Source organism: Dioszegia hungarica (assembly GCF_025882075.1).
Source record: "Dioszegia hungarica strain PDD-24b-2 chromosome Unknown MKK02contig_8, whole genome shotgun sequence".
NCBI classification, from domain to species: Eukaryota; Fungi; Basidiomycota; class Tremellomycetes; order Tremellales; family Bulleribasidiaceae; genus Dioszegia; species Dioszegia hungarica.
In genome coordinates this window covers 1,438,952-1,464,995 of record NW_026515770.1, presented here as the reverse complement: position 1 = coordinate 1,464,995, position 26,044 = coordinate 1,438,952, and the positions used below count along the sequence as shown (strand labels likewise).

Below are 26,044 nucleotides of genomic sequence, written 5' to 3'. Positions count from 1 at the left end.
AATTTTTATCAGGATCTATCAGAATGGGATGTATTGTATACTCGCGGAATCGGCGAGGGATGTCATGCCAAGCGCGCGGCCATAAGGGATATCATCCAGAAAGCTTCTATGCGATGTGTATACTACAAAAGTAAGGTATCCCGTTGCTCTGCTCCGGCCGATGTCTCTATGTCTACAAACGAATCACAAATCCAGAAGACTGATATATACTCTCTCCCTTCGCCTCGGCCGGGCGACGGTCGGCCCCGTGCGTGCGCGCATCTCGGTATCGGGACCGTTTCCGAGCGTCGGCGCAGTGGGAGCAGCAGTCTCAGCTTTAGGGCTCTGGAGCGGGGCTGCAGTATAAGCGAGGCCTTGATAGCAGGAATAGGAAACATACAGCTTGAACTGCTCGCTCTCGGCTCAGCGACCGGAGTTACAGCTGCACTCTGATACGGGGGTTGAGGCAACAGCAATTCCCGCCCTGTCTCCTCCAGATCTGTCCTCCCTATCCGCACGACCCGGGCACCAGAGACACCCATTACCGCAGGGTGCAGCTCATACCCCGCCCGGCGCAACGTCTCATCTCTCCGCCTGAAAAACTCTTCGTCCGACTCGGTCGAAGTCCCGACCGACACCTGGATGTGCGAGTAGTCCGCATTCCCCGTCGCTGTGATGGGCGACGAAGGCGTGACTTCCCAGTCGGTATGGTCCTGCTCGAGCGTTTCGTATAGGGATCGACGTGCCTCATTGACATGCTGCGCGTCAAGGAGGAGTTGCTGGATGGATGGATCGGTCCCCGCGTCCGCGCCGGTGTTCACGTTTTCCGCAGCGGCGAGCCGTTGGGCCTCGTGCGTCCTGCGCCTGGCAACGAGGTCTTGACGGATTGCAGCGAGGTTTCGGCGCCTCGCCTCGATACGCTCTGGCGTCCCAGGGCGGGTCTCCTGTAGATGCCGCATCCGCACCAATGTATCGACATCTTCTGGTTCCTCGCCTCGGGGTCTCACCGTCCGCCTTGCAGACCGAGTCGCAGAAGCCCACCCTACTCCACCAGGCAACACACCATCGTCCACCCCTGCCGCACGCTGCGCCAGCTCTCGAACCATCTCGTTTCCCCTCGACCCCGCCGGCCTTGCTCTGCCTGATACCGCATCGGCTCTGTTTGGCTGTTCCCGCTGATCAGAAGCGATCGCCATCGACCCCATCTGATCCTGCAAGAGCCTCTCCGCCGCCGACGTCTCGACTGACGTCATTACGCGGAGCCGATTCTGAGCCGAGAGCAGCCTCTGCTGGACCGCCGCCTCGCGCATCTGGGCCGCAATGAAGGACTGGCGCGCCATGTCTTCGTCCATCTCGGCATCCTCCCGCTCCGTGGGCGAGAGGACAGGTATGACGGTAATGATGGCGTCTGTACCGATGTCCCGTCCGGTTGGCGGGCGAGGCATTGGAACCGCAGGCTGCGCTGGTCCCCGCGTCTCGCGCCTAGCCCTAGACGCCACAAGCTCTTGGTATCGATTAAAGGCACGGATTCGGTGAGCCTGCGCTGCCCGTAGTTCTGCCCGCACCGTCACTTCGTAAGCGGCGTGACGTTCCGATGCTCGCGCCTCTCGACCGGCCGTCCGGTCCTCTCTGATGACCGTGGCGGCGTCGACGAGCTCACGGGCCGATCTGGCCGTGTTCTGCTGTCGGGGCCGAGCCAACTCGATGACGATCTCGCGGGCGCGCAGGACACGCTCCCGGCGATCTGCGCGAAGACGGGCGAGCTGGTCCGCATATTCCAGTGCGGACGTCGCGTCCTGGGCGGCGGCTACCTGGGCAACGAGTGCCGCCTCTACGATCTCCTCGTCGGGTGGAACGTGGTTGTTTGTTGTGCCTGCGGTCCCTGCGTGGTCGGTAGGATTCATGATCGCCCAAAGTCCGTCGCGCGCTTGTTGGAGCGAGGGCATATCGGCCGGTAGCCGACCCGAAGGAAGAGTATAGGTCGATTCCCGGAGACGGTCCCGTACGTCCCGGCCTCGATAGGTGAGACCGGCATCCCGAGCGTCGCCGATGGCTGTGGAGGAGGAAGATGAGGAAGAGGAAAGAGGGGAGGGTGGACCCCAGCCGGGAAGAGTGCTGAGCAGAGCTTCAGCTGCTTCTGAGTCCTCGGCCACGCCCGGAGGTAGCAAGGCTCGACGGATGATCCGGGAGAGCCCGTCCATGTACTCGTCCGGTTCGAGGTTGAGGTCGAGCTGCGCGATCTCTGCGTGGATGGCATCGAGTGACGCAGCGTCAAGGTGAGATACGGCGCTGCGCGTTCCGGCGAGACGAGTGTGGGCGAGGGCAGCAGCGGCGGCGGTGGTGGAGCTTGACGGTGCGTTGTTTGATTGACGAGGGACGGCCGGACGAGCGGGCGGCGGAGTGACTCCGGATGTGCGTACGATAGTAGGAGGTCGACCAGCGTCTTTTGTGTTGGTAGGAGGTAGACCAGAGCTGGTGCCGGATGCCACATATGGGCACGGCTCCCACTCCATCTGCTCCATCCGAGCCCGCCTCGCCTTCGCGGTAGGACTCTTCCTCCTGTCCTCGCTCTCCTTCTTGATCTCTGCTATCCGCCTGACTGATTCACGCTCTTTGGAATCTATTGGCCCTGAGCCGCCGATGTAATCCCCTACACCGCCCTCGCCGATCGGCCGGTTCGTTCCGTCCCATCTCGCCCGCATCCGCTGCCTCAGTCTACTTTGCGTTTCCCCCACCTCCGTCAACTCCCTGATGCCGCCTTGAAGGCTGTTGCGCACTTCCCGCAGTCCATCGAGCGTTCCCTCCATCTCGGCAGCGCGAAGATCAGGCGTTTCCGAGAGCGATTGTGACGCGCGATCAAGCAGACGGTGGATTTCGGCGGATGTGATGGGTCGATCGAGCTGGGCGACTTCGGTAGCTATAGCAGAGGTAGAGATGAGAGGTGTGTCGTTTTGGGAGAATTGGAGGGGCATGTCCTGTGCAGGGTGTAGCAAGTTGGCCTATGTGATGTCAGCCAAAGAGCAGGCGCCCAGAAGATTGCTACGCACAGGTTGCTGAGGCGATAGTAAAGAACCGCTGAACCTCGTCCTTCCTGGCGGAGGAACAACGCCTAGACCCTGTTCCAGCTGTCCCGCCTGTATACGGAGTCGCTCGACCGCACTGGCCAGTTGAGCGACACGGACAGAGAGTGAGTCACGCAGCTCTTCGAGGGACTGCAAGAGCGCCCGAGTAGTATTTTGGGGTGGAGTAGAAGGAGGAGCTGGTTCGGGGTCCTCAATCGGTGTACCTGAGGAAGGCATGAGGAGGACGGTAGAAAGAAGAGCCTAGCTGGATTGCATGTTTGACGGGTAGTGAGGCGGGAGGGCAGGGTTGTTGGCCGAGCCTTTTGGCGTGACGCAGTGAGGCGTTTCAGATGTCGATGATCCTTTATTGTTTGCTAGACAAAACAAAGGTGGATTTGGTGGGCGAGACGCGAAGAGAACCGCGAAGAGGGCTTTGCTATGCCCTGAAGCTGATGGACTTATGCTCTAGCAGGGGAGATAGTCGACCAACTGCGGGACGAGAGAAAGATGAAAGCGCAAGCTTCGCGAAGAACAGCCGGGTGGCAAAAGTCTCTCCGGCTCCTGAGGTCACAAGTTGCGCATATGTGCTTCGCTGCTGACGACTTGGCGAGACCTACAGGACGCATGACATGGCTACCAGCTGGTCGAGTTATAGGCCCCGAGACGGGCCCTCATGCTGAAGCTTCGCATACGCTCAGGACCAACAACTGTAAGACTAAAGAAGCGTGTCACGAATTGATCGACTCGCTTCGCAGAGAGGACACTGCTACAGTACGAGCCGATTTGTTGACTGTCCAGACTGTGCGAAGCACCGAGCCGTGAGGGAACTCCACTCACTCGCCGCACAGGTGTGCGAGAATGAAACCCCCGACGCGACCGCTTCCTCTGCAAACTCGCAGATCTCTTTAGCGCGGACCCGCCCATCCCCAACTCATCATCATCGTCCGCCGGGTCGAGGCCAGCCGGAGAGGCTCGGCTGATGGACAGAGGCAGCTCAGAGTCATACCCGGCGTCGCCTTGCTACCATATAGAGTCAGTGCATTTGGCATGGCAGTACGGCTGTCAGTGCTTGGCTGAAGGACATCGCGACAGCCCAAGCCCTGCGAGGAGCTGGATGACCGCACCTCCTCCCTCGTGTCCATCAGCACTCAGAGTGATGTTCAGCTGGACATGAGCTGCACCTCAGTCAGTCCTCTGTCCTCAGTCCCAGTATAGTATACAGCCACTGCTGCGGATGGGGGAAGGTGTATGACGCGTTGTGGCTTGCGGATAAGAATTCAGGCACGGTTACAGAATGCTCAAGAAGGAGGTATTAAGGTTTTGGGTGGTACAATCTTTGCACCGCATTCACACCTTCTCCGTGTCGCCTCTGGTCCTTTCTTCCTTGTTCCCCTGCTTAAAGGTAGACGCAAACGGCGAGAAGCGCCCTTGCACTTGTACATTTCACGATATAACGAAAATCACCAGCCCAGCACGAAACGCTCCCCAGCTCCGACCGCCCCAAACCCCCCAAAGACACGGTCGACCGTCCGCCGCCGGCTTCCTCTCGGACTGATCATGGGTCCCGCGGGGACTATCACTTCACGCATGGGATTGAACGAGAAGCGGAGAGCAGAGGAGGAGGAAGGGTTGATACAGCCTCATATCGAGGAGAGGCGGTATGAGCGGATACGGCGGAATGGGCTGGCGGTGTTTGAGTGCTTCAAAGCTTGGGCGTTTGCGAATCCGCGTCGACTAGTGGGTGCTCAATTTTAGCTGTGGTCGAGCTCTGAAGCTGATGCGTAGATACTCGGAACTTTGACCTCTGCGACACTGCTCGCATTACTCCTATTCAAACTCATTTACCATCCCCCTGATCCACCCTCACCCTGGCGCGCTCAGTGCCGCGCCGACTTTCCGACCCACTACGCCTTTCAAAGACCACATCCGCGAGAGCTCCACTCCCTTCGGAATTATCGCCGAGATATGAACGACATGGATGAGCTCCAAACGCTCGGCTCGATTCAGCCCCTCACGCCGTCCCATCCCGCTTGGCCGTATACGGGCGATCAAATACCAAGCCTCGCCATAGCGGACACACTCGCGCCCGTCAGCGTGCTAGTCGGCGTTTTCACGATGGATAGGGAGGCGGAGAGGAGGCAGTTGATCCGGGCGACTTATGCGAGTCATCCGGAAAGCAGGAAGGAAGGGACAGAGGGTGTCAAGGTGGTCTTTGTGATGGGGCAGCCAGCACCTCCGTTTGCGGACAAGATAGCTCTGGAGTCTGAACGTAAGTCTCTGCTATTGCTTCAAAGTCTTTGGAGCTGATGAGCAGTATATGGGGACCTACTACTTCTCGACATCCACGAAAATATGAACGACGGCAAGACACACGCATACTTTGCTTGGGCAGCGCAACACGCTCAAGTACCAAATTGTCACTATCCAGCGGTCGCCGCAACCCACATCTCACATCTCGCCGAGCAGGAGGCGGCCGAGGGCATGTTCGAGCGGAGAAGTAGGGAGACAGCCGTCTGTACCGGGACCCGACAGCCCGACTACGTTGTCAAGGCGGATGACGACTCGTTCATTGTGCTGTCGGAGCTAGAGAGGCGGCTGAGGGTGTTGCCTCGGGAGAAGGCTTACTGGGGCCGTGAGTATTGATATCTCTGTGGAAGGAAGCCTGCTGATCGGCAGTGCTCATGTACGGCGAATACCTACAAACACAGGAACGGTCCGAGTATATGGCGGGAGAAGGGTACGCCCTGTCGATGGATCTCGTCAAGTTTGTCGGGACCTCAAAGTACGCTCTCGCGCATACGATGGGGGACGAGGATCAGCGAGTCGGGGACTGGATAAGAGCGCATCCGAAGGCGGAGGAGGTGGTCTGGGTGACAGAACGGTGCTGGATGTACGATCACCCAAAAGCTCGCAAACTGTGAGTAGCCGAGACCTGGCTATACTCTAAGCTGATGCCCTAGCCTATCCCACGGTTTCATGTTCCCCGACGTCGTCCAGTCTATCCGTGATGACACCGACTACTTCCTGCCTCCCCACATACCACCACACATCCTCGACACCTGGTCCACCGTCTCGCCCTACAACAGACCGTACCGGCCGCCCCTCGCTAATCTTACGATCTCACAGCAAATCGAAGCGCTTACCGAGGGCTCTCCTCTGTCAATGTGGCACAAGCACAACCGCCCTTATTTCCGACATGGCAATCACAAGTCTGGGCGGCACCCTCTGACGCTAGCGGAGGAGGTCGAGCGGGCGTGGAAGGATAGACCGACGCGGGCGGAACGGATGAAGGGGGGCGATAAGGGGAGCACGGTATTGGTGCACAAGGTGAGGCGGGACGAGTGGTGGATTGAGACGGCGCTGGCGCTGCTGGGATCGGAGGGGAGGTAGTGAGCAAGTGGAGGGTATTCTGCGTATCAGGGCACTGTATTGATACTATAACGATTGGGACGGGTGAAGCGGGATGGAGGAACGACGCATGTATTCATAGCATTCTATGGAAAGAGGAGAGAGATAGGAATGTCGGTAGAGTTTAGTCCTCGAAGCCTCACGTATAAAAGAATAGAGGTATCAAGGGTGGAACTCATCCGTCGTTGCTTGCGCAAAGGCAGGTTAAGACCCCGTTCCGAAGAACGCGAATGGTATTCCAAGACAGGTAGTAAGAACGCCCGCGTGTGATTTTGGTGGCAGGGCTCTAGGCAAATCCGCTTGGGAGTGTAGGGAGGGAGGGTATGGGGGAGAAGAGGGGGAGGGTCAGTTGAGTGAGAGACGAGAGTGAGAGACGAGAGTGAGAGGTGGAGCGATAGGACCTGGCGAGTGATACTGGTTCCGCAGCTGGAGGGCGGTATCACTCCGCTCCAGCTGCACGCCTCTGGGGAAAGGGGGCGCAATAGAAGGAGAGGATATAGTACATCGCTTGTAGTCGAGGATGATGAAAGGTTGAAGGAAGGCGAGTACAGCCAAATTTCGAATCGTCGGTCATTGAGGTGATGACTCGATCAGGCTCGCCCTGTCGGATTTATGCGGCGTTATAGCATTTCCCCGCTTTCGAGTTTGGTCCCGAAATCTCCTACCGCTTCGCTCCGGGATATCGCCGCAGGATGCCGCCTGGACGATTGGCGCGACTCGGCCGCTGGGAGCGCGCAAGCTGGAGCAACCGACGCCTTGACGAATGACGAGTAGACAATGCTTGACGCCTGCGGCTGGGTCCTCCTCCGCGCCTTCGCGTAGCAAGTGCGAGTCTCAGTTGAGTGTCCAGCAGATCTCAGAAGATGCATAGCCCATGCGACAATCAAGCATCTCGCAATTCGCCGCCAGAGACTTTCATCTCCTGTTCCAGCTGCGCCTTCTTCGCAGGTCCAGGCTGCGACAGATCTGGTACGTCCGGAACAGACTCGATGGACTCGGTCGATCCGTCGTTGTTCCGTACTGTCACGGTGCCATCCTATCCGGATATCAGCTGGAGCTCGCTTCAACAAGCACGGAGCTCACCTCGTTCCCGAAGAAAGCGGCTCGTGCCATGTTGCAGAACAGCCCGACCTCGACAACGCCAGTGATGAGTTTGATGGTCTTCAGCAGCTACTAGTGTCAGCTACGGCGTCTACAGCCACGCGAAGTCTGGCGTTGAGCTCACCTCAGCGGGTTTTCTCATCCAGTCCTCCCCGAACGGCGCATCGATGATGAAGTTACCGTTGTCGCTGACAACCGGCCCGGCCTTTTTGACGCCCATTCGAAGCGCAAGCCCTGGCTTGCCATTTGGTAATTTGGACAGGGAGCCCATGCGTGCGAGACTTGAGAGGACGGTGGCGTAGGCAAAGGGGACGACCTCGATGGGGATGCCTTGGGTCCACTGAAGAGTCAGTCGTACCCCCGTTCATACCCTTCGTACTCTGGTCATAAGTGAGACGCACCGTGGTACCCAGAACCTTTGAGTTCTTCCTGTAGTCTGCAACGATCACCCATGTGGTAGCTGCCTCCGCCAGGACCTTCTCCCGCAGCTGACATGCTCCTCCACCTTTGATAGCGTGAAGGTCATTGTCGACCCTGATACGTCAGCTCACATCTGCTCGTGACGGACACTACGAAACTTACTCGTCAGCACCATCTATCGTGACGTCCAACTGAGGAAACTGGTCCACGTCCCCAAGGGTCAATCCGGCTTTGATGATCAACTCCTTGGACTGAAAGCCTGGCGAGTCAGCTCAGCCGTCGCGTCGTACAGGCCATGGCGTTGGCATAAGCGTACCGGTGGGTAAAAAGATGCGCTCCTTGTTCGCTTCTTTGCCCTGCGCGACTATCCGGTCGACCACGTATGGAACGGTGGATCCAGAGCCAATACCGATAATCTACCCGTCAGCTATGTCATGCGCAGTACTTCAAGCATGCAACAGCTGACCTTGTCCTTCAGTCCGACGTGCTTGTCCACAGCAGCGAAGGCTGCTAGCCGCTTTGCGCCTTCAACCGCTTCGAGCTTCGGCAATTGGACAGATGTAGGGAGTTGGTTGTTACTCGTGGTCGGCTGCGAGGGCGGAACGAACTGAAGTGTCAGACACAGCCAACAGCACAGCCTATCCTGATGAGTCGCTAGTGAGGTCACTGACCGACTGCGCTCCAGCACTAAGCGAGCTTGACATCCTGACGGATATATAAAGCGGATGATGGACCTGGGGAGATTGGACGGTAAATGTCGCAGCTTTTGGCGATGTGATACCCCGTGCTCGATTATTCCTGACGAGCGAAGCTAGTATAAAGCGCGGTATAGTGGCTGGTTGGTGTGTAGACCGTCAAGAAGAGAGGGTGACTGTCAAGTCGAAGCAAGTTTCAGCAGCTGGAGCGCTGAGCTGACGGACAGATCACCACTTTAATCGCGCACGGACCGCGGCATTCCCCGGCCCGGCAAGTGCCGGTGAGAGTTACGGCAGCTCGCCCTGATGCGTTCCAGGTGTCGCGATTTCTTCTTGTTGTTGTTGTTGTTGTTGTTGTTACGCTTGCAGTGCTCAGCCAGCGCTCATCCGGCAGGCAAGTGCTGGAAGTGGTGGACAGTACGAAGAGTCACAGCTCACTCGCATATCTTCTGTGCAGCTTCCACGCCAAGCTCACACACGTGCCGTGTTTCATCCGCAGCTAGGGGTAAAGACGAAACACCAAAACCTTATCACGTCCTTTGCACACCTCCCCATCCATCCGGCTACATCACTCACCCCAAAACCGCATTCCCGCCTCACCTGCCTTCCAACTTCGTCCCTTCCTTCTCCCTTGCCTTTGGAAGGCGGCACCCTCTGCGAGAGAATTTTGCACGGGCGAGATGCGAGCGGAATAGGGGGCTGGATAGGAGCGGCTATGCATGGTTCTGCGCTTCCCTGACCTTGTGATCGATCGCCTGAAACGGTATGATCTGTTGCTTACAGTCGTGTGAGGTTGACTGGCTCTCCTTTGCATTTGTCACTTCCCAATATCTCCTCGTCCGTCCAAACGCTACTCAGCTATACTCGACGTTTGGGCGACGGTCAGCAAAATCCACGGACAATCAGCCGAGACCCAATCTCGAAGCCCTGTCCCGCCCGAAACCCCCAATCGTAATCACTTCCTTCCTCCTCCTCGGACCAGTCGAGCGATTGTACTTCACAAAGCAAAAGATACACCTTATCGCCAGAGATTGTCCCTCCCGCATCCATACACGCATTTACAACGCACGCGCACAGGCAAGGCAGATAGGCGGGAAAGGCGGCGAGGTCGACGGGGTGCGTGCCTGCTGCGTGCGTGACAGGAGCGAGAGGGGTGTGAAGGCTTCTTTCTTTCCCCAGCGCAGCACTATACATATCATCCTCGCTCTCCCCCATCCTCCCTCATCTACCCATATCATCATCGCCACCGACCTACCGTTTCACCGTATCCCATTCGGCACAGCCGGTCTTGGAGACACCAACCATAACGACCGGTGCTAGGCTTGATACCGCCCGCCATCCAGGTGCGACATCCGCAGCGGATCTAGCATTTACTGCGAGAATCCGGAATCGGAGGTGTCAAACATCCGCGAACACGTATCCGGTAGTGCAGGATCTCTTACACCTACCCCCTTGCCATCGTCATCGTCCCTGATCGGCCCAGTATCACTACGATCTATCCTCCTTGTTCATCACAATTCCGCTGCTACCGCCCATCTTCTTACCGACATCATGTCCTCTCCCTCTTCCCCAGCGGAAACTTCCCCATCCCTCCGCGCCATCGCTCTCCACCCCGGCTCTTCACGCCCATTTGCCAAGAAGACCAAATCCAAATCCCTCTCCCTTCCCCCATTTCCCCGCCAACTCGCCCTCGCCGGACCCTCTTCGCCTCCTAACCGGCGCCAGTCAAGCCGGGCGGACTCTACCAGCAGCGCAATGTCGTCTCGGGACCCATACTCGGCGGCCATACTCTCGCCGAGTAACCTACCGCCGACGGAGAGCATGAGCTACTTCCCTCCTTTCGAGGATATGGGGAGTGATGAGCCATCTCCGTCAGCGGAGGAGGAGGAGATGTGTGTCGCTGGACCATCACGGTCGTCCAGTCCGACTATGGACGCTAGGGGGGCACACGGGAAGAACAAAAGCCTGGGGAGTCTGGCGAATTTCATGGCGTGGGCGACATTCTCGCCCACTACCGAGTCGGCCCCTTGTCGCCCGTCACTCGCTGCTTCACAGAGCGCCGGTCTCATCCCTTCGGCGAGCCAACAGACGGACGGGGAGCGGGTCGAGGCGCTGACGAAGCGCTTCACGCCTGCGCAGGGGAAGCGAAGGGTACTGGAGCCAATGGCGGTGGATGAGGGGAACAGGGGGGTGACGTTGTTGGGTCTGACGACCACCGGATCGATGTCCGAGGTGGACAGGGCGGTGCCGAAGCAGAAGAAGAGGATGGGTAGCGAGATTGACGTGGAGAGGATGATCAGGGCGGTCAAAGAGGATGCGACGGGCAGCAGGCTAGGGGAAGATGAGGAAGGAGCAGTGGAGCGTATACTGGGATTCGTGAGTTAGCTGTCCTTGCGAGACGATGTGAACTTCGAGCTGATATTGTAGACACCCCTACGACCTCGCGTGCAGCGCCAACATCTATCTCTCCCTCCTCCTTCACTTCATCTGCCTAATTGGCGCTTCCCAATCCCCTCACCGCCCATCACCTCTCTCTCCCCTCACATTCCCCTCGAGTACTTCCAGATCGAAATATCCAATCCCGCTTCCACATCCACTTCACCCAGCAAACCGTCCTCGGCCTTCTCGGACCTACACGAGCTGGAGCTGGACGAGATCGAGGGATCGCTCATGTCCACCGATTTGACCGACTCCAGCTCCGGCTCGGGCAGTCTCTCTTCGGGCGACTCGGTCCGCTCGCACCCCGTCACCCCAGACCGCTCGCCCCCACGCAAGACGGTCCGTCAGCCAGACCCACGATTCTGGACACCTAGTCCTCAGTCGGCGTACTCGTTCCGCAAGAGCAAGGGCAGGTTCCGGGTTGGCGATGATGAGGACGAGGAGGATATCGAGACTAGAGGGGAGAGACTGGAGATGATGCTTCCTGAAAAGCTGAAGCTGCGGCGGACGAGCTCGTCGGGAAGCAAGGCGAGCTGTGATTCAAATGCTACGATCAAGGCGAAGGAGGCAGGGGACATCACACCGAGAGCAGGTAGAGGGTGGAAGGCTGTTCAGGCGGGATGAGGGGTCGGAGGGCGGGTGTAAGGGATGGTACAGAAGGAGGACTCTCTAGATGTGTTTTTGGATACTCTAGGCCTACTGTGGACAATTATAGCATACTCAGCGTGTAGCACTACAGTTGCATATAGTCATCATCTGCCAGTTGCGCCTAACGAATGGCAGATGGCATGCCCTTGGAAGCTAGCGCTACGACCTCGGCCTCGGGCATGCCACATGCCTCCACGTCCGCGCGTCGAGGAAGGCTGCTTACACCGCTGCAACAGCTAATATCAACTTACAAGTATACCTCTACCCTTTGACATCCCTGTCCCTTCATCGCACTTACAGTATGGCGGTCCCACGCTCACTCGCTTTCCTGAAGCAAGGCACCGGTTCCCAGGTGCTGGAGACGTGCGTACCCCGGCCCGGTCCTCCTTCCTCATCTCTTCTTGCTGACCAAGCTCCTCTGCTGACGCTTCAGCTACCTCGACCCGCTATGCCCATTCTCTGCCAAGATGGCTCGATCGCTTACTGCTAACGTTCTGCCCTTGCTTCGGAAGGGAGGGGAGTACGAGGGCCAGTTGAGCGTCGTCACATGGATCTACCCTCAGCCATTGTGAGCCTGCCTTTGGCGTGGTCGTCGCATCCGTGGGATCGCTCTATAAGGGGAAGGCGCTGACAATCCAGCCACTACGTCTCTCCTGTCGTGACGGAAGCACTGCTCGTGTTCGGGACCCACCATCCGGAGCTGTTCTGGGACTACCTCACTGTAGTAAGCTTTCTTCTGTGCAGAACAGTCCCCCTTCCAGACCTAACATTCCCGGGTGTACGTGCTGATAATGACAGGTATTCGAGAACCAGTCCAAGTACTTCAACGTTCCCGCCGCTTCCCTCACAGCCGACCAAATCCGGGACGGCCTCACCGACCTCGCACTCTCCGTCCTCGAGAAGTCGGGCAAGTTGGGCCAGGGTCCTAAGAGCCAGGCATATGGCGAGTTCAGGAAGCGGATTGGAGTGGTCGAGCAGGATGGAGGGATGAATAAGGGGACGGAAGCGTTTGAGGGCATGAAGCATATCAGTGGGTCCCATCCCGAGGCGCGGAAGATGTGCACGAGCTGATGGGAACAGTCAAGATTGGTCGACAGAATTCCATTCATGTCACGGTTAGTCGCACCTTCCCTCACGTTGGGGCCTAGAGACACGAGGGCAGCAGCTGACTCTTTCAGCCTACGACGCTGTTTGACGGCCTCGTTGATAACTCCATCTCGTCGGGCTGGGGCAAGGAGGACTGGACCAAGTACCTCAAGTGAGCTCGACCGGCTCGCTGGACAGGGCCTCGCTGATGTCGCCCAGGCAGAAGTTCTCCGCTTGACTAGGCATTGCCGTGCCCACGTCCAGGCTGTAGGCAGGAGTGGCGGATCCGAGTGATCAAGCGGAGGCGACACAGTACCAAAGAAGCAGATGCATATCTAGAAGTCATCTATCGTTCGGTCGAGGTCCGCTTTCAGGTGCTCCTTCATTCCTGGCGGAAGTATGGGCTCATTCTTCTCGTCTGCGACGTAGCCTGAGAGATCAGCGTTGGTAAAGCTACACAATTTCGTGGAGAACAGCGGGACTCACGGAATGGCATCTCGATAGATTCATGGGCATTGAAGCTGATGGTCGGGAAGTCCTGATTATGATCAGCTCCGGCCCTGACACTGGGCGTATTGTAGTCTGCTTACTACGTATGGTATCTCGTTCAGTTTCACTGCATAGTCAGCTTGATACTTTGCTCGGTCATCGAGTCCTGCACAGCTGGTCCGCTATCCCGCCCACCACAACGCAACGACCGCTCGATAGCGCCATCCTGCCGCTGCGACCCCTCACGACCCATATCCGCAGGTAGATCGTCGACTCACCTCCATCCTCAACCACGATCTTCGTCACCCCCACAGCCGTATCCGTCGTCATCTGCGTCGCCCCGAGATGTCTCCCCTCGAATCCCAGCTTCCGCAATTCCCCCGTTCTGTCCCGGGGCGGATCATCCCCCAATATTCCACCATAGAGGAACACGTCAAACAGCTCCGCATCTCCCGGACAGAGCTCTTTCGGCGCTCTCGGATCCAAGAGGCATACCCTTGCCTGCGGGATAGGCGGCGAGGCTTTCTCGAGCATCTTGAGGATGGGTTCGGTGTGGAGCTGGGCTTTGGGCGAGTTGAGGTAGTCCGCGAGCGGCTTGACGGAGGTCGAGGAGAGGGAGGTGAAGTGGACGGAAGAGCTCGAGCCGACACGCTTTAGCATGTGAGCGTACCTAGCTGTGTCAGCTGAGCTCGCAGTCTCGTAGGGGAGATGGCTGACTCGAGGCGGACCCATGCGGGAAGAGCGTGAGTCGAAGCGTCATCCTCCTCCATGTGCTCTGAATGTCAGTATTCTCCTTGAAGTCTCGATAACAGCTCGTGGATCTCACCTATGACATAGCGGAACGACTTGGGGGTGGACATGGCTGCGACCTAAGATGGTGATGAGTGTGAAAGAGAGGAGAAGTGAAAATCAGTGACCGGCCGGCGCAGCCAAATTCTGAAACACGACGTCTTTGGCGAGATAAGCGATTAATGAGCCCTCTGGCCTCTGGTCCAGGACGTCCAGGGCGAGCGCTTCTCCTGATAGTGCTCTTCTCGCTTCCTATCGGGACACCTGGAGAGCGCAAAGGTGGTAGCTCATCTTTGGTGCTCATCGACATTGGAGAACGCTAGATGGATCAGACTGATCGAGATCGAAGGAAGCTGACCGGATTAGGCTCAGCTCGGTCCGCCGTGCCCGTCCGCTTCCGAACTCAATCAGATTGAAGGAAAGGAGCTGATGACTTCGCTGACCATGCACCACATCGTCTGTCGGCTCTATACCTGGTCTGTAATCCATCATGCGCTATCCCAAGTACGTTGTACTCTGGATCGCCTACTCTTTGTTGGCTGTAGGATCATAGCGGCGCGTCGCTGGGCGACTGCGCCGACAGATCTCAGAACAGGAGCACGTCGCTGGATGTCCTTGCGACGTCGCAGCGACGTCACGGCGTCGCGGCGCCGCGCCGGCGCCGACTAGATCTGAGATAGCGCTAGGTGAATATCCGGGTTAGTCACTGTACGGGCCGGACAGAATTGTCTGTCCGGGTGTCCGGACACTTTACATTAGTGTCGGACTGACGGCGCTGAGTGGCGGCGAGGCAACGCCGCCACCCAAGTATCCTATAGCACATAGAGACGTGAGACGTCGTCTAGCGACGTCCCAGCGACTCGTCGGCGTCGTGTCGTCGCGTCGGTGTCGCGACGCAGCGACGCCAGCAGGACTATATAAGTAGACCTGATCGTGTCCAATGCATCTTCATTCTGCTTTTGTACTTCTACCTTCCAAACTTCAACACTCTTCGCTTGGATCGCACGCGATTCCTCTGAACTTCCTTCGGCCTGGACCGGGCTGCTATTTACGTATCGATGGACGCCTCCTCGGCTTTGATGTCCTTCAAGAGCTTTCATCACATCGATCAATACCTCCCAAATACATCAAGGGTGAAGCAGGCGGAGCGAGTGCACCTCGACCTCAACAGGTGGGGCACACCCGGGCCGCAGTGAGTGAGCTGCACAGTGGTTCGATTAGCGAGCTCCGGCTGATATACTAGCAAGAGGAATTCTGGACGCTCTTCAGATGGTGCCTGCCCGTCAAGTTTGGGCCGCTTGGTGATCAACTCGGCCAAGTTGGCTATATTCCTAGGTGAGCTGTGCGTCCGATCGACCTGACCCACCTATGCCACACCTTCGTCGTCGAGTCCGCGGCAATGCTGACTAAAAGATAGCTGGAATCATGGCGATTTCCACTGATTATGATAGCACTGTTACTCCTCGCGACTGAGATATACCATACTGGTCATGCTGTCGCCCGGGTTTTGGGTTCTTTGAACGAGCTTTGTGCTCCGTATCAAGAATCTGGAAGACTGTGGCCCCGGTTCCGTTACTGATACCGACGGAGTCTCACACATCTGCTTGCATGACGTATGTACACCCAATGCCACCGGACTACTGACCAGAACCATCACACAATAACAGTCTCCTGCTCATTGTCCATCACTCCGGACCTCGCAGATCGCTGCTCTCAGTCTCCCTTCCTTGTTTGCCTGTCTGTCAGCTCGAATAGGAATGCAGACTTGCTCGGCTTTCCGGCCTGATACAATCAGGTTAATCCGTCGCGATTCCAGTCAAGACTCACATGTGCTCGATCATCCCAGGGCCATGGTATTCTTCGGTCGCGCCGGAATGCACGCCAGCAATGCTGGGAAGTGGCAGTGGAGGAGATCCGTACCAGTCTATCTCGCGCAGGGTCAAATTACCCAGGAAGGTCTCGCCTCGGACGAGCGTACTTGTAGGGAGTGCCGACCGCCATACGTTGATAGTTCTGGTCTCTTCGCCCCGAAGAATCTGCTCGCCCTTGGAGTCGTAGGCCAGCAGCAGAACATGGTTTTCTCGCATGTCCCAAATCAACTCTTTCATGTTCTCCGCGCAAATCGAGTCACGCAAGCGGTATGCTTCCGACCTTTCCTCAGCCTCCAGGTGCTCGTAATATCTGGATGAAAACACGACGGACCGCGGCAGTTTCAAATAAGGGTCTCCCTCCGGTCGGACAGCACAGGCCGTCCACACTTGGCACAGGACCGTATCCGTGTCCTGGACCGCGTGTCCTTGCCTGAGTAATAGGCTACCTGATTTGCCTTGTTGCTCTGCCATGTACTTCATCACCTGCTTCATCGCTTGAGTGTGCCGAGTTCTGTTGTCGTCCCGTTTGGTTGAGACTGTGTCTCCCTCGCCATGAAGAGTTATGGCGTCCCGCTCACCGCGCGTGCGGGACAACATGGCGTCTGGCTTGGTGGAAAGGAGAGCTGGGGAGCGCTGGAAGAGGAGCGAAGATATGGATAGGCCGAGACACTGCTGTGCGAGGTCGACGTCGAAGAGCAGCGGGGCTACCTAGTGATGCGCTACCTCCCCCTCGATTCCAGCTGAGTTGGAATCAAGATAAGCTATGGTATAGCGCGTGCGACAGCGCCACCGGGTCTTCCTTTGCTTTCCAAGCTCCGCCAAATAGGTGTGGACGTCCCCCAGTACTCGCGAGCCTTATAATCACGCCTAAAACACGCACTTGCTCGCCGAGCGAGGTGCCCGACAGATCTCAGAAGATCGCTCCCTTCAACTCGCTTGGACCAAAGGAGTCGTGCCACGCAGGGCGTGCAGCAGACCGAAGGCGTGTTACCTGGCCTGATCACCGCTCTGCCCCGCTGCGACTACAGCGAGACTCTCAAGCCTGCAACTACAAGCCTGGAATGCCCGGGTGGCGAAGCATTCTACGCCTCCACGGAGGTCACGGAAATATCATCCAAGGGGATATGTGCTAGCTACATGGCAGGGAGTAACTGGATGAACTTTCTCAAGCTTTTGGTGATGTCGATATCATAACAGCTATGTACAACATACACAAGCTTGTTCTCGTCTCCCGATCGACACGTATATCGCACCACTGTAATCACCGCCTCGGGTCAACCCACGCTCGACGCACTCGCAAATCAAACAGTCCTGCACGCAGATCATTTGCTAGCGGAGGCTTTGACAGCATGAGTTGGCTCACTCAACCTGTCGAGATCTGCACTGGCAACAGGCACGACCGAGGGGGGTTTGCTCTCGTCAGCTTCGGCCACGCTGGACCAGGGAGCCGAGTGGACGAGCGTCCGTAGGAAACTCTGCATCGTTTCATTGAGGTCGGTCGGCCACTTTTGCTCCTCTTGGCCGCTTCTCTGACGCTCCGAAGCAGTCTGTCGACGATTGGCTTCTTCCTTGTACAGTTCGGCCACGAGCCGGTCGTATTCTTTGACCTTTTCGGGATCATCGACTGATCTCATCTCTGAGCAACTCGCTGGACCGACTCGCCGTAGAGTGATCGAGCCCAATTCACCATAACGAGGTCTGCGCAGGGCAGTGTAGGTGAAGATATCAGACAATCCGGGCCGGGGTGGGCCTGATTCGCATGTTGTGTGGGAGGCCGGGTGCTGCTGGTGAGAAGTCATGCTGTGAGCCGATTGTATCCGTGCAGATGATATCAGATATCTGATGGGAGTTCGACGGAACGGATGGGGGTGTATGGAGGGATGCAGGCTCCGGGGGGAAAGGGTATCAGCTTATAACCCGCCCAGGGATCAGCCCACCCGAGATCGAACGTGGTTGTTATGGACGCTCCTTTCACTTCTCGCTCCTCGCCATGCTCAACGCGCGACGACGTGAAAGGACTCCTCAGGTGCGCGATGATAAGAAAGCCACGTGCAGCCCGTTCCTTTTGAGCTTTGTCCTCACACCGTCGGCAGATCGCTCATAGTGTAGCACCGAAGCCAGCCACCCGATTCGGCGATGATCGATTATCAGCTGCATGATCCCAGGTCATCGCGTCACACTACCGTGTCTGCTCGATTCAGCTTTACAGTAAGCGCCTTCTCGTCCATCTCTTGCCTTACCGATGTGTTCACCTTGATCGACATTGGTACGGCCGTCTAGAGCCCCTTGAACTGGATGGATCAAGAGGACCCGCAGCAGGCAGCTCCGCGAGCAGGATACCTCGAAAGCCCCCATGGTCTCTGGTCCTCAACGCATCGATCCGAGCGATGTTCGACCTTCATGGTGAGCAGTGCGCTCCCTTGCTCATCAAGATCACAAGGTGCACAGTTGCGAACATAGGTTGCACTGCAATGGCTCGATGCACTAAGTCAGGCGCCACTCGTCACTTCCGCCACACTCGCCCGCCGCCGGCGCCACATGCGCGCCACACTCGACTCGACCGGACCCGACGCGTCTATGGTAGCATCGACTCCTGCAGTCGTCCCCTACTCACAAGTCGCATTGCTAGGTAGACTTCAGACCTCAGGCCTGTACCAATCCTCTTCACCACACAAGCGAGCTCGCGAACTTTTGGCGACCTCTGCCCCGCCAAGCGGCCAAATCGCACCACATTCCTCAACCCGCAATGTCCGCTCAAACTTACACCTTCCGCCAGCCTCAGTCCTCGGACGCTCCCGCCCTATCCCACCTATACGGCTCCGTCTGGGCGCACTTCTTCGCATATTCCGTCTCCCCCTCAGACCTTGAAGACTACCTCTCCGGCCCCCTCTCCCCGTCCTCAATCGAGCGCGACATCGCCGACCCCACCGCGCGTTTCCTCCTTGCTACCACCCAAACCCCCGACGGGAAGGACACCATCATCGGCGCGGTCCAGCTCGCCACTGGCATGTCTGAGCCATGTCTGGCTGAATCATCCACCATCCACCTGCGGAGATTATACATCGATATGGCGCATCACGGGAGCGGACTCGCCGGGGATCTCATGGCGCGGACGGAGGAGATGGCGCGGAAAGAGGGGTACCGGAGCCTGTGGCTAGGGGTGTGGGAAGATAATAAGCGGGGGAGGAGGTTCTATGAGAAGATGGGGTTTGTTGAAAGGGGGCAGAAGTACTTTATGGTGGGCGAATCGAGGAGAAGGGACTTGGTACTGGAGAAGACTATATAGTCGGAACTCATGCAGGGTGCAGCTGGTGCTCGGCCTGGAGCGCTTGAGCTATTTGCGCTGGCGCTCCTACTCGCTTCTTGCTCGCTGTCTATCTGCCGAACTGAAAGCCAGCTTCCTGCATCCACCTTCTGCAGCTCGTACCGGCCCGGGATTGGCCGGACTCTGGCGGCTGGTCCGGCATTATTAGGAGAGTTGAGAGATGCTACTACCTTCCTTCATTGCTCATATCACACCTCAACCATCGTCGAGTGCCTCCACCTCGTCGGGTCGACCATACCCGACAATGCCTAGCCACTCGTACACACTTCGCCAGCCGACTTCCGGGGAGGCCGAGGCCTTATCAGCGCTTATCTGCTCGTCCTGGACGCAAGCTTTTGGACACGCCGTCCCCGCCTCCGTTGTCGAAGAAGCCATCGCAGGACCCTTATCCCCTTCTACTATCGAGCAACAGATATCAGACCCCTCCACCCACTTCCTAGTCGCCAGCTTCCAGCCGCAGCAAGGCTCCGAACAAATCATCGGGGTCGCCCAATTACGAGCTGGGCTGTCCGAGGCTTGCCTCCAGCTCCCCAACTCCACATCCCTCCGGAAGCTATACGTGGACGCGGCGCACCACGGGACTGGCGTGGCTAGGGATCTACTGCTAGCGGCGGAGGAGACGGCGCGAAAAGATGGGTGGAGCAGTATATGGCTGACGGTGTGGGAGGGGAATGCACGGGGAAAGAGGTTCTACGAGAAGATGGGATACGAGGTGAAGGGTCAGAAACCGTCTGATCTGAGAGGCGGAAGTAGAGGAATTGTGGACTTTGTCATGGAGAAGGCGCTGTAGACTGTAGGGTAGCGTAGCATGCGCGTTTTGTGCCGCACGGCAAGGCAGCGCAAGGATCCGCTTCGCCTTTGTCGACAACCAAGACAGAAGTGACCCACCTAACCGTCAGATCAGACAGTCCTCGCTATACATCCTGCTGATGAGGAGGAGACCAAGCTACCATGCGTCCCGTGCGTGCTGGCCTGCAACCTGCATGGCTGCGGTCTCCGCATTGCGCAAGATGGGACAGCGGAGCAGAGCTTTTGGCTATGTACGTCACCTCGGCACCCTGAAACACGACGAAACTCCCAAAGGGGTAGAAATTCGCTCATTCAGGGTTGCTGCGTTACATCACGGAGAAGGAGAAAGAACAAGATCAAACTCACAGCCACTGCCGAGTGAGTGGAGCAGCAGCGATACAGATGGGCACAGCGACGTCTTGATCTGATCCATAACCTCGCTCATAACCTATAGACAGACTCCCAGCGATTTCCCGAAGGTTACCCATCGAAGGAAGGCCCGACGCCGTTCTTGCCAAAGCCAGAAAATCAAACGCGTGCAGGCACGCGTCTGAGGGTCTTGTTTGCGCAAAACTCTGATATCAACGGATACTTCGCCACTGAACGACAGTAAGCGGATCACAGGGAAGCCGGAACGCAGGACACTTGTGAGTCGTATATGTCATCTGCCATGGCGATGCAGAGATGTGGAGAAGGCGGAAGGAGGCACGGAGCTGGAACGGAGGTCTGTGCGAGATCTGTGTGTGTCTAAAGGGACGAGCGGGGGACACCTTTAGCAAGGGGAAACTTTGCTTAGCTGCCCTGTTTGGCCGTGCCCGTCGAAGGACATGCCACTCGCCACCCAAGTCACCTCGACTTGCTATCCCTCATCCTCGTCTCTTCGCAACCCTTCTCGCCCTTAGTCCACTTCATTAGTTCTACTCGTATCTGACAACTACAGACAGCTCTTACAGCGAATCACTCTCATTCATCGTCGATCACTCCACTACCCCCGTCCACGCCCCTTGACGACCTCATACACACTATCCTTTCACCAAGTCCACACCTCTCCCTTCTATCTCGGCCCCTCAGCCCCAAGGTCCAACACAGCGAAACGCGTGACATCGCTAAACAAGAGCCATCCTGTAGGTCTGATTCCTACCTTACCGCTCAGCGTGTGTTGTACACACTCCTGGGAAACTGTCGATATGGATCCCAACTCACTCCCTCAGCCCGCACATCCACCCATGATCCTCGTCTAAATCCTATCGAAACGTACGAAATTACATTGGCGGTCCCGCCTCGCCAACACGCGATGCGGCGCAGGAGACAAGGTGGTGCTCTAGCCACAGTAGTGCCGTTCCTGGCACTGTTGGCAACGGCTCAGGGCGTCATTGCTGGGCATAATGGGGAGAAGCCACATCGGCGGTCTAGGACAAGAAGTACGATAGAGGAACGACAGGTCGGGCTTGATGTCGGACGTGAGTAGATCTCGCATGACGCGGATGGAAGGAAAAGCTGATGATGCAGTTCTGTCGTCAGACCTCGTCGTCCTTGAGCTTGCCGCCAGCTCATCCGCCGTCTCGTCAACGCCCACATCCACGTTTACTTCGACTACGACCTCCACCCTCATCTCGACAGTCACCTCAACCGCGTCCTCATCGGCTGTGGCCTCTGCCTCATCGCAGTCCACGGTCAACGCATTGGTCGCTTCCGAATCGCCGTCGTCATCCGGCAGCGCGGTCGCTGAGCCGGTCGCGGTTACCGCGACAAGTACCATCGTCGCGTCAACTTCCACGGCGGTATCGTCATCGGCTACAGTGATCCCCAGCTCAACTGCCGTTGCTGAGTCTGTACCCGAGTCGTCTTCAGGCAACACCGGCGGAGCTGCACGGCCCAATACGCCTGGTGAGTTAGATACCAATACCTCAAAGTTCTTCAAATTTCCTCTTTCCCTTTCCTCGTTAGAATTGTTCAACCTTGTTTCACCCTCCTCCCCCTTACCTTTCTCAACCCGACACCTGGTCGACAGTCTTCGATGGATCGATCGCCAACTATCTTTCCCAGTCGCCGACGCTCGAGCTGTTCCGAGGGATACACCAAAGGAGGCGTTGGGCAGACGCCAAGTACCCGGCGAGAGTTCAGGGGTCCCGGGCCCCGGAGTCGCGGGTCCTAGCTCACTGCCGCCGCCAGCAGCGCCTGCAATACCCACATCACTACCCCCGGCCGCAATTCCCTCATCGCTTCCTCCTCCAGCAGGTGTACCGAGCTCGATCATTCCACCACCTCCGCCACTCCCTGGGGCGGTTACGTCCAGAGTCGATCCGCTCTTCTCGGAACCCGGGTTCACCAAGCCAGATCGACCAACGATCAGTATACCCTCACAGGCACAGGACACTGCCTGGCAATTCGGTCAGCCAAGTGTGACCACGTCATCAGCACCTCCTGGGGCGCTTCCAGTCGCTTCGAGCTCGATATCATCGCCCGAACCAGCGCCGATCCCGGTCTCCTCGACTTTAATCCCATCGGCCTCCAGCTCTGCGGTTCCGGCGCCCGGACTTGTCTCGTCTACCTCGGTCGCAATGCCAGCTGCGGCTACCACGTCTCTGCCGGGTGGAGCAGCCGGTCCAAGCGGGACAAGCAGTGCACCACCAAGCGCGCAGCCCGTATCTGTCACTGTCTCGGTCTCTCTCGCTGGGCCAGCATCAAGCGTCTCCAGCTCGGCCGGGGCCCCTCCTGGCGTTTTCAGCATCAGCGGACCTGTTCCTGGACTTCCTGGAACCTCGTCAGCGCCGCCTTCCGGGATCGCCTCCGCGACGATTTCCATTTTGTCTTCGACCTCGTCCTCAGCTGTCCCGCCCCCGATCGGAACCTCGTCGACTATCTCCCAAATAGCGCCTATCCCGGGTCAGACGAGCCTAGTTCAGACTTCGATAACAGGATTTGCCACTGGAAGTATCATCATCAGTGCGACGTCGTCGAATACCGGTTTGCCTGCGGCAACGTCATCTGGCCCGCCAGGCCTCCCAGCGAGCTCATTATCGATCTCCAACGGCAACATCGGCTCAGTCTCCTCACCGATACCTCTTTCATCTTCGAGCCTTCCCCCATCCCTTTCTCTATCTACAAACGTTCCTCCCCCTTCTTTACCTTCAAATTCTTCATCTTCTGGTTTGCCTGAAAGTCAAAGAAGCAGCACTAACGTGCTCCCTCCAGGTCAAGCGAGCGCAACAACCTCCAACTCGAGCGTACCGGCTGCTCAGGTCAGCTCGAGCGCAGGTTTCAGCACCTCGGCTGGCAGCTTCAGCGCCAGCTCGGCTCCCGGTGTTGTCGCCTCTGTTACCAGCTCAAGCGGTGAGTCGTGTTCTTGAGCTTTGAACCAGAGCTGATCGATAGATGGCGCAGTCACAAGCTCTGCAACTCCGTCAATCTTCGACAACAGACCGACATCCACTCTGCTCCCTGCTGCCGGTGAGTCGCTTGCGTTATAAGCTGTTGCATGAGCTGACACTCCAGCTTCGCAGACCAGCACACCGGCTGCTGGCGTTGGGTCTTCTCAAGTCACCAGCAGCAGTGCGATCCCCTTCGTACCGGGTGTGGCGGTGTCGTCAAGTGAGTCCTGCCAAATGATAGATGGACGGAAGCTGACGTTGATAGGTACCGTCTCGGTAGTGGCAAGCTCCGACGATCAGCCGACTCAGACCTTCTCGTCGACCGATAACCGCCCCACGGCTACTCTGACCCCATCGGGAACCTCCTCGTCGGCAGGAGTAGACCAGGTCTCCTCCCAGGGGGCGCCGATCCTGTCTATCAGTCTCGGGCAGCCTGCCGCCTCCTCGTCGGCAGACGTGGCGCCAGTACCCTCACAGGCGACTCCAACTTCATCCGTCAACATCGGCCAGCCTGCTGCGTCTTCGTCGACCTCCCTCCAGATCGACGCGCAGCCAGCCTCGTCAACAGAGGTCAGCAGCGTATTCGGCGGTCCCACGTCCGTTGCGCCGTTCGTGCCCATCGCGTCAAGCTCCGAGAGCTCGTCCCGCAATGTCCCATCGAGCCTGGCGCCCCAGCCGTCCGACTTTAGCTTCAGCTCCAGCTCCGAGAACGGGGTTCCGTCCAACACTTTCCGGCCGGCTCCATCGGTCTCGTCCACGAGCTCGGCAGACGTACCAGGCGTATTCAGCCGCCCCGTCGACACCCCCAGCCAAACGTCCACCTCGTCGGCCGATGTCGCCGGGCCTACCAGTCGCCCAGCGGACCCGGCCAGCTCGAGTCGTTCGAGCGAGGTCATCCCCCAGCCGAGCGTGTCAGAAGCTGCCTCTGCTTCCAGCACCGTCAGGGCTGGGATCGAGTCCTCCTCCAGCAGGGCAACATCATCCGCTCTGGTGGTCGGGGACGGTCCAAGCGTGACTTTATCGGCCTCGGCCTCGAGCTCGATCGCGGTCGCTTCAGAGTCCGCTACACCCTCGGCCGTCATCTCGTCCAGCTCCGATGCTTGGTCCGCACCGGTCTCGAGCTCATCTGCAAACGCTGCGAGACCATTCTCCTCCTCCAAGGAAGACGTCTATGTCCCCACGCAGACATGGTTGATCGTGGCGTCGGTATCCTCCACCTCGTCGGTGACCACCACGACCACATCTACTCCCGCCCCGTCGCAGACCGGTTCGACCTCCACTCAACCCCTCCCTCCCACCGCCGTTATCCCCAACAGCGTCCCTACCCTCATCGTCCCCGCCAACTCTGCCGCCAACAAGGAGTTTGCCGGTTCGGGCTCGGAGAAGGATCCGCTGAAGGATACTACGTTGATCTCGCTCTTGCTCGCTGCTGATCAGTACCCGTGGACCTTTGTTGTAAGTTCTCGAATTTTGACACTGGAGTGACGCTGATCAATAGGTCAAATCAGCCGATGCTACCTCGCAGCTTTTCAACACCTTCCCCAAGCTCGTCGCTGGCGCACTCGACGTCTCCGAGGAAGAGGTGCAGACATACGGTCTGCAGGTGTACCAGCCAGCCGCATGGAACGGCGATCAAGCCGCCCTGCTCACGCAATGGCTCGCCTACATCCCGGACGCGAAATTCGACACCCTCAACGCGTACCTGAAAGCGAGCAACTCGCCCCTCTTCAATCAGACCGGTATCCAAGGCGAGCTCGCTGCGCAGATCAACACCGCTTTCCCCCTCGCGGCCAACAGCGAGACTGCCCCATCCACAACCACCACAACCGACTCGGACGGCGGTAGCACGCGCACGCGGGATATCATCATTGGTGTCTGCGTCGGCATCGGCGGTCTGCTCTGGATCGGACTGGTCTTCTGGATCTACAAGCGGATCAAGCGGAACAACGACCGCGCGGTGCATCGGCGGCTCTCGGAGCACATGTCGATGTTTGACGACCGGGACAGGGAGCAGCGGCGATACTCTGTTGCCGCTCCCTCTCTCGCTCCGTCAGACGTCGACGACCGGCCGTCCTCATTCTACGCCTCGCCCATCGAGAACGACCCGGCGTTCCGTCGTCAGCAGCGTCGATCACTTGACGGTGCCGATTCGGGCGACTACCACGGTTCTTTCGTCGGGTCCGGCGGAACGGGCGAGCACTCCCCCACCTATCACCCGTCCGTCTTTGGCACGTCCTGGTTTGCCAACCCGCAAGGCCAAGGCGGTCGGGGCGCTGGTGGCGAAATGCGCCAAGTCCCCGCACAAAACCCCTTTGAGGATATCGTGACTCGGTCATACCTCCAAGCCTCCGGATCTTCGAACGGCGGAATCAACAGTATGGCGCAGAGGCGGAGTGGACCCGGCAGGCCGGTCCAGAAAGCGATGATTGGCCAGCCTACGCTGCATGCCAGTTCGCTCGAGTTTAGGGAGCAGTAAGGCAGGGGAAGGGGATGAGGGGGGATCTAGGGACGTATATGGAAATCAAGACAATCTCTGGACATTTATCATTTCGTAGTAGACCATTTGATACCT

At 58.0% G+C, this 26,044-nt stretch overlaps 10 protein-coding genes across 10 annotated transcripts; 7 read left to right on the top strand and 3 right to left on the bottom strand.

Annotated features, from left to right (window-relative positions):
- Positions 1–183: 183 nt before the first annotated feature.
- MKK02DRAFT_32954 (uncharacterized protein) lies at positions 184–3,278 on the bottom strand (the record flags this gene model as incomplete). The annotated part of the gene is made up of 3 exons (XM_053088610.1): positions 184–335; positions 380–2,978; positions 3,027–3,278. The coding sequence occupies 3 exons, from the start codon at positions 3,276–3,278 to the stop codon at positions 184–186; spliced, it is 3,003 nt and encodes a 1,000-aa protein (XP_052945341.1).
- Positions 3,279–5,015: 1,737 nt separating this feature from the next.
- Positions 5,016–6,431, top strand: MKK02DRAFT_25186 (uncharacterized protein; the record flags this gene model as incomplete). The annotated part of the gene is made up of 4 exons (XM_053086998.1): positions 5,016–5,310; positions 5,356–5,673; positions 5,718–5,958; positions 6,002–6,431. The coding sequence occupies 4 exons, from the start codon at positions 5,016–5,018 to the stop codon at positions 6,429–6,431; spliced, it is 1,284 nt and encodes a 427-aa protein (XP_052945340.1).
- Positions 6,432–7,332: 901 nt separating this feature from the next.
- MKK02DRAFT_44251 (ribose 5-phosphate isomerase A-domain-containing protein) lies at positions 7,333–8,674 on the bottom strand (the record flags this gene model as incomplete). The annotated part of the gene is made up of 8 exons (XM_053092857.1): positions 7,333–7,485; positions 7,533–7,619; positions 7,675–7,890; positions 7,952–8,084; positions 8,133–8,229; positions 8,287–8,386; positions 8,437–8,577; positions 8,642–8,674. The coding sequence occupies 8 exons, from the start codon at positions 8,672–8,674 to the stop codon at positions 7,333–7,335; spliced, it is 960 nt and encodes a 319-aa protein (XP_052945339.1).
- A 756-nt stretch (positions 8,675–9,430) lies between these two features.
- MKK02DRAFT_32951 (uncharacterized protein) lies at positions 9,431–11,728 on the top strand (the record flags this gene model as incomplete). The annotated part of the gene is made up of 4 exons (XM_053088609.1): positions 9,431–9,781; positions 9,845–9,978; positions 10,024–11,041; positions 11,093–11,728. The coding sequence occupies 4 exons, from the start codon at positions 9,431–9,433 to the stop codon at positions 11,726–11,728; spliced, it is 2,139 nt and encodes a 712-aa protein (XP_052945338.1).
- A 325-nt stretch (positions 11,729–12,053) lies between these two features.
- MKK02DRAFT_32950 (uncharacterized protein) lies at positions 12,054–13,014 on the top strand (the record flags this gene model as incomplete). The annotated part of the gene is made up of 6 exons (XM_053088608.1): positions 12,054–12,115; positions 12,186–12,320; positions 12,392–12,476; positions 12,551–12,782; positions 12,833–12,867; positions 12,931–13,014. The coding sequence occupies 6 exons, from the start codon at positions 12,054–12,056 to the stop codon at positions 13,012–13,014; spliced, it is 633 nt and encodes a 210-aa protein (XP_052945337.1).
- A 159-nt stretch (positions 13,015–13,173) lies between these two features.
- On the bottom strand, positions 13,174–14,187 carry MKK02DRAFT_44248 (SAM-dependent RNA methyltransferase; the record flags this gene model as incomplete). The annotated part of the gene is made up of 6 exons (XM_053092856.1): positions 13,174–13,268; positions 13,325–13,376; positions 13,429–13,454; positions 13,606–13,997; positions 14,045–14,102; positions 14,154–14,187. 6 exons carry the CDS (start codon positions 14,185–14,187, stop codon positions 13,174–13,176), a joined length of 657 nt encoding a protein of 218 aa, XP_052945336.1.
- Positions 14,188–15,056: 869 nt separating this feature from the next.
- MKK02DRAFT_32948 (uncharacterized protein) lies at positions 15,057–16,305 on the top strand (the record flags this gene model as incomplete). The annotated part of the gene is made up of 3 exons (XM_053088607.1): positions 15,057–15,308; positions 15,360–15,451; positions 15,912–16,305. The coding sequence occupies 3 exons, from the start codon at positions 15,057–15,059 to the stop codon at positions 16,303–16,305; spliced, it is 738 nt and encodes a 245-aa protein (XP_052945335.1).
- Positions 16,306–18,733: 2,428 nt separating this feature from the next.
- MKK02DRAFT_44247 (acyl-CoA N-acyltransferase) lies at positions 18,734–19,273 on the top strand (the record flags this gene model as incomplete). The annotated part of the gene is made up of 1 exon (XM_053092855.1): positions 18,734–19,273. The coding sequence occupies one exon, from the start codon at positions 18,734–18,736 to the stop codon at positions 19,271–19,273; it is 540 nt and encodes a 179-aa protein (XP_052945334.1).
- Positions 19,274–19,556: 283 nt separating this feature from the next.
- MKK02DRAFT_44246 (acyl-CoA N-acyltransferase) lies at positions 19,557–20,102 on the top strand (the record flags this gene model as incomplete). The annotated part of the gene is made up of 1 exon (XM_053092854.1): positions 19,557–20,102. The coding sequence occupies one exon, from the start codon at positions 19,557–19,559 to the stop codon at positions 20,100–20,102; it is 546 nt and encodes a 181-aa protein (XP_052945333.1).
- A 1,293-nt stretch (positions 20,103–21,395) lies between these two features.
- MKK02DRAFT_44245 (uncharacterized protein) lies at positions 21,396–25,948 on the top strand (the record flags this gene model as incomplete). The annotated part of the gene is made up of 8 exons (XM_053092853.1): positions 21,396–21,561; positions 21,611–21,988; positions 22,468–23,251; positions 23,349–23,434; positions 23,477–23,551; positions 23,597–23,692; positions 23,738–24,927; positions 24,971–25,948. The coding sequence occupies 8 exons, from the start codon at positions 21,396–21,398 to the stop codon at positions 25,946–25,948; spliced, it is 3,753 nt and encodes a 1,250-aa protein (XP_052945332.1).
- Positions 25,949–26,044: the final 96 nt, after the last annotated feature.